This window comes from Adiantum capillus-veneris, chromosome 18 (genome assembly GCF_014529385.1).
Source record: "Adiantum capillus-veneris isolate H3 chromosome 18, ASM1452938v2, whole genome shotgun sequence".
Lineage (NCBI taxonomy): Eukaryota > Viridiplantae > Streptophyta > Polypodiopsida > Polypodiales > Pteridaceae > Adiantum > Adiantum capillus-veneris.
Genome location: NC_140948.1, coordinates 57,302,998 through 57,308,752, shown reverse-complemented (window position 1 = coordinate 57,308,752; position 5,755 = coordinate 57,302,998). Strand labels below are relative to the sequence as shown.

The window sequence follows — 5,755 nt, the reverse complement described above, 5'->3', positions numbered from 1 at the left end:
GAGTGGTAGATCTAGTATATATGCGACGTAAGAGAATGCAAATTTAGATGAACTAAATGTTCTATATGGTCATTGATTCAATTCATAAATATTGCATATTTGACCCACATAACTTTCTATATTTAATTCTAGTCACGACCAAAAAAAATGCATGAGAGTTGAAAAAATATCAAACACATATATAAGTAGTTACCATGGATTATTGCATGCACCTGATCGCTTTTTTTTAGACTAGGTACACACTTAAATGAAAAATCAACCACTCGTTTACGTAGTTGCTATTGATTTTGTGCTAAAACAAGTAAAAGGGTCACGGTGGTTTTCTAAAATAATAAGAAAATGAAAGAATCAATAGGTTGAGTTTAACTATAATTATATAAGGTAAAGCATTGTTCAAGAATATCTCTTTTATTAAGGGACTGAATTTCCTCCTTGCAAAGAAGCAAACCGGAAATAAGAGTCGAATTTTTGAATTTGCAAGATTTTTGAACTAAGTTCACATATTTCATCATTTTTTCTTTCCTTTACCATGGTTTGCTCATTTAGTATATATATGTGTGTGTGTGTGTAAAATAAATAAAAATACGTATGTGTGCATGTATGTATATGTATAGAATTTACTAGAATTATGCAAGATGAAGCTTCACTTTAGCATTCTAAGAGAATAGAATGCAAGTGAAGTCAAGCTGTGTAAGAATGTGAAATGAAAGGTGAAATAGAAATATTCATTTAATATTTTAAAATGGAAATAACATTTAAGGTAAGTCTCCATCATGGCAATGAAATCAATGAAAGTATGCCTCACCTAACTTAACACTAAACGCTTCTTTTAGAAAGCCAAAAAAAGGAATTATAATTGTTATGAGTACTTTGATTGTTATTAAATAAGTTTGTAAATTTATTTTTTGAGATCTTTTATAGATTTTCTCTACCATTTACCTAAACTCATGAAAACAATGTCCTTTTTTATACCAAACTAGTGCTAAATTAGAGAACTCCCCCATAGGCCCATTAATGATACCGTTAGAGTGCCCTACAACCAAAATGGGAGCTCTCCATAACATAGATGCTGTCAAGAAGGCTTGCGTGCAGGATTACTAGAGAGTACCACGACTACTTCATAAGGGAGTGCCTCAATCACCCCCTACATCAAGTTTTCGCCATTAACACCTGATCCACTGGGTTACAGCAACTCAAGTCAAATTATGTAAGTTGCGATGTAACATGACCATGACTTGGAACCGGTTGCAAATAGTGGCCATGGGATTATGCAACACCCTTCAAATGCACCACCCGAAGGTAATGAGCCGTCCTAGGTCATGGGCCTATGGAGGGGCACTTTAAGAAGACAGTTGTATCATCATTCATTGACAATCTACATTAGTTGGTCTAGAGACAAAGTAAGAGGAAGAAAAAAACAAGCACGAGAAACATGAAAATAGTTCAAAATTATTGCAATTCTGAAAAATTATACTAGTATTTTTGAATTAAATCTTGGGAAAATTGCCAAAATACCCCTCTAGTTTGCGGAAATTCCCAAAACACCCCCAATATTTGGTCACAAATTCCCAAAATGCCCTTCAAGTTTTCCAAAATTCCCAAAGTACCCCTGGTCGTGCGATTAAATTTCTTGAAAGACGATAAATTTTGTAGCTTTTCATAAGAAGTCTGATTGTCTATCAATACAAGATGCTAAAACTAGAATTTGGGTATGTTACGTAGGCTTTGAAGATGAATTTCTTCATTATTTTTAGACATAATTGCGCTTTTCGCAAGGTAACTTGTGACAAATTGCATGCTAGGCACTCAAAAATGGATCTAAATTGTCAAAAAGGAATAAAGATTAGAAAATCTTTCACAGTCCAACCAAAATAGATGCAAGGGTATTTTGGTAATTTTTGAAATCTGAGGATTATTTTGGCAATCCCACAAATTAGAGGCGTATTTTGATAATTTTCCCTTAAATCTATGTAAATTCACAAGGAGGAAGTCCTGTCATGCAAGGAAAGACTTCCCCAAGCAGTGCTTCGCCCTCGTCACTACCTCACACAAGCATGGATAGGAGGCGATTAATGGCCCATGCCCATTATGAGGATCGGGTGCGATTTGAGCCGTCCGATGCAGCTTGTGTAAATTTGGGAAAAATAGGTAAATTCAGGTGCAGCACAACTTGTAAATAGGCATAGGCCATTGATCCCCTCCTTCCCATGCCCGTGTGAGATAGTGTCGAGGGTGCTTCGCTCTCAAGAGGACAATTGTAACATGAATCAAGGTTGATTTTTGGCGAACAACCTTGCCCCTCAAATTTCAAGAATTTTTAGGGTCTCTTTCACAGAGTAGCTCTCACTTTGAGCAAAAAAAAGCAAGAAATATACCCAAAAACAAGTCAAATGCCCGGCGAAAAGCAACCGTGTTCATGATTCATCTCTCTCTCTCTCTCACACACACACACACACACACACACAACTTTTGCAAGGACAAAATCATTGAGAGGTGTATGCACTCTTTAGCTTCTAAGGCAGTGTGTGCTACTTTACTTCCCACAAGCAAGGGTAGGCCTACCTACAACCCACAGTGAGAAAATGACCCCCATCTCTCTCATCTCTAGTAAAAGTGAGATTCTCCCATAAAAGATTTTTTTACACTTCAGTCCACTTTCACTTTCTCTACCTCCCTTGACAATTGATGGGTATTTTTGCCAGAGCTTGTAGCTTGTAGTACAAATTATAGTGGCCCACAAATACACATTTCAAAAATACTGAAAGCTTGTAGCTAGTGCTATTATTTTTGCATGGCACATACTTGATTAATAATTGCCTTGCTCCACTCTTACAATCCTTAGCAAAACCTTTCTTTCTTTCCTTCCTTTTTTTCTTCTCTTCTTCATTTGGGCTTTTCCCAAGGGTAACTCAAGACCCTAAGGTGTTACAAAAGGCCTAACGTTGGCTTCAACTCACATTGCACACATATCACCTACTTTGACTCAGGGATGGAGAGATATCATTACAATGGGGAAGCTACACTCTTTGATCAGGATGGGTGCAGATAGAATTCATCCGCCTATGCCGATTGGACGGAAATATGCATGTAGCATTGATCACAATACGCATCGCCTCAAACACACTGCAGACCATAAGTGGGGAATTTTTGCACCAAGAGTTGTTTTAGATCCTCTGGACCCTTCACATCTCTCTTATCCACCTGCAATATACATAGCAAGCATGGTGAACAATGCTTTTTACATGCAAATAGGTAAAGATGCCCCAATTTAAGAGCATGAACAAGAGCTAGCAATTCAAGTTCATTAGTAGAGCCTTAATCCTCGGTTCAAACGAGCCGGTGCCTACGACAATGCCATGCTTGCTTCAAAATATTTTCATACACGAATCCTTCATAGACAGCTTATCCTTTCATGAAATTCTTGTGTTACAATGCTTCATGAAGCCTTGTAATGCATTCTTGCACATAATGCTTAATCCAAACGTCATGAAATAGTGCGAAATCGACATGCTCTAAGCTACATAATGCTGGTGTATAAAGCGCGCTTGCTTTTTCTTACCTTGATGACAATGGTATTGAGGATATTGTCACTAACTGTGGTGAGGTTGGCACTCACAATCTCGGAATCAAGGGACTCTAATGCCTTTGTGAGTTGCACAAGAACTCCTGGTCCCCGTTTGCAATGAATGCGAAGATGGTGAGTATTCGACTCCATTGTGGATACATCCATCTGACAAAGAGAGCGAGCACAAGTGAGCAAACATATCATTAATATGCTTGAAACTGTTTTGATTCATTTTCATGTCAACTACTTGATAAATACACAAATTGATCACATTAAAGACATCGCCTTTTAATCTTTACCTGCAGGATTTTGTGTTGGGGAACTTCAGCTGGTATAGTGGAATGTGCCTTGATAATCCGATCGACTGCACAACTAGAAAGCCCCTCGGCCGCGGCTTCTTTGCCGGCTTGTAAAGCAAGAATGTCTTCTTGCATAGACTTCACTTGCTTTTGGAGGTCTTGGACATAGCTTATTGCATCCCCCACAATTGAAGCTTTGTCCATCTACATGTCCACAAAGCAGGTAGGCACATCACGAAAGGTGTAAAGTGGGAGTAAGCGGACATACTCGCACTCACTACATTTCAATTGAATAGAAAACCAATAGAAAACACTGAAATGAGTGCATCTTAGTTGCTTAGAGCTGACAACCAGTGTTGAGTCCATGTTTAAACCACCAAGGAAGAGCCTATTAACAACCAAACCATCGCAAACACTCAAACTTTCCTACTTCATGCACACAATTCAGTACTCTTTCAATGAGAAGTAATGTTACCTTGCTTATCTTGGGCACAATTGCCCTCAAAGAGTACAGTCTCTCATTGAGCTTCATCCTCCTCTTCCTCTCTGATACCAAATTTTTCGACACACCTCCCCTCGGGCCATCACTACCGAGCTTGTTATGTTGGTCCTCATCTTCTATAGCATCGCTGAAGTCAGAGATTGAATCAATCCTCTTCATATCACTCATCGACTTCTGCCTCTTGAAAGTGCCCCGCCGGGGCTTCAAAGGCGAATCAGTACACACATTATCCATCCCTCTAGTGAGCTCATTCAAGGATGGGGAAGCCCTCAATGGACTTCTCTTAGGGAGATCTTCTATGCTTCTTCCACTGTGCTTGGTCTGGTTTGCGGAGACACAAACGGGCCTACCAACGTTTGTCGTTGCTGCTGCCGCCGGCTCATTGGCAGCATAGCTTTCAAGAGGACAATGCGCTTCCTCATTATTTACAATGGGGGAATGGTGGACAAGTGCAGAATCAGTTTGATTGGTGCTCTTCCATGATGAATTGCTGTCATTTGACAGCAAGCTCCATTCATCGCATTCGGCCATTTCCATGTCAGCTGGTGCAGGCGAGCCGAGGAAGAACATATCTTGCACAAACATAGGCGAGTAGTCGAGGAAGTCGAGGTCTTCGATGTTGGTGGTAGAATTGGATGTAGTGTGAGAGTTACTGGCTTGCTCATCAACATGATGTGTGGGTTGTGTCTGTGTTTGTGAGTGCGTGAGGGTGTGAGAGAGTAAGTGTGCGTCGAGGACCGCATTTGGGTGCAGATTGCCGAAGCTTTGGAAGTCGCAAGAGGCGATGGGGTTCGTCGATGGGACGAGGCCTGGCAATGGGCGAGAAGAGACAGACTCGAGGAGCTTGTCGCATTGCCATGCGTAGATGCTTGCCATATTTACAATGCAGAGAAAAGAAGATGAGTTGGGGATGGAGAAGTGGGCGGTGACGGAGCGGCGCCGGAATTGATGCAAAGCTTTGGATGTGCGCGCAGAGACAGAGACGGAGGCGAAAGGGTTGAGATCTAAGCTAGATTGCTCACATGTGTAGGAGATGAAGAAGCCTTACACACAGAGAGAGTGCAAGAGAGGAGGATATGATTGCAACTTTGAAGTGTTGAAGCTCTCCTCTTCAGCGTTAATTATTAGGCCTAGACGAGCGTTAAGAGCTTAGAAGGGAAGGTGATTGACGCCCACATGAGCAAAAAGATGGGGAGTGTCCGGATTGACAGAAAAGGAAGTAGAAAGATACGTGTGTGTGTACAGTGTAGAGAGAGAACGGGGGGGGGGAGAGAGAGAGAGAGGTGTGTGGGGAGGTTACTGGAGTTTTTTAATAAAGACCCATCATGGACAACAAGCTGAAAACATGCATGGGTCTCTCTGTGTGTGTGTTTATAGAGAGAGAGAGAT

The 5,755-nt window shown here is 40.8% G+C and overlaps 1 protein-coding gene across 1 annotated transcript; it reads right to left on the bottom strand.

Moving 5' to 3' along the window:
• Positions 1-2,756: 2,756 nt before the first annotated feature.
• Positions 2,757-5,519, bottom strand: LOC147435711 (transcription factor SCREAM2-like). Its single transcript, XM_086488690.1, has 4 exons — positions 4,340-5,519; positions 3,865-4,068; positions 3,560-3,730; positions 2,757-3,201 (listed from the first exon to the last, which is right to left on the bottom strand). Exons 1-4 carry the CDS (start codon positions 5,240-5,242, stop codon positions 3,115-3,117), a joined length of 1,365 nt encoding a protein of 454 aa, XP_086344816.1. The 5' UTR covers positions 5,243-5,519; the 3' UTR covers positions 2,757-3,114.
• Between the last annotated feature and the right edge of the window lie 236 nt (positions 5,520-5,755).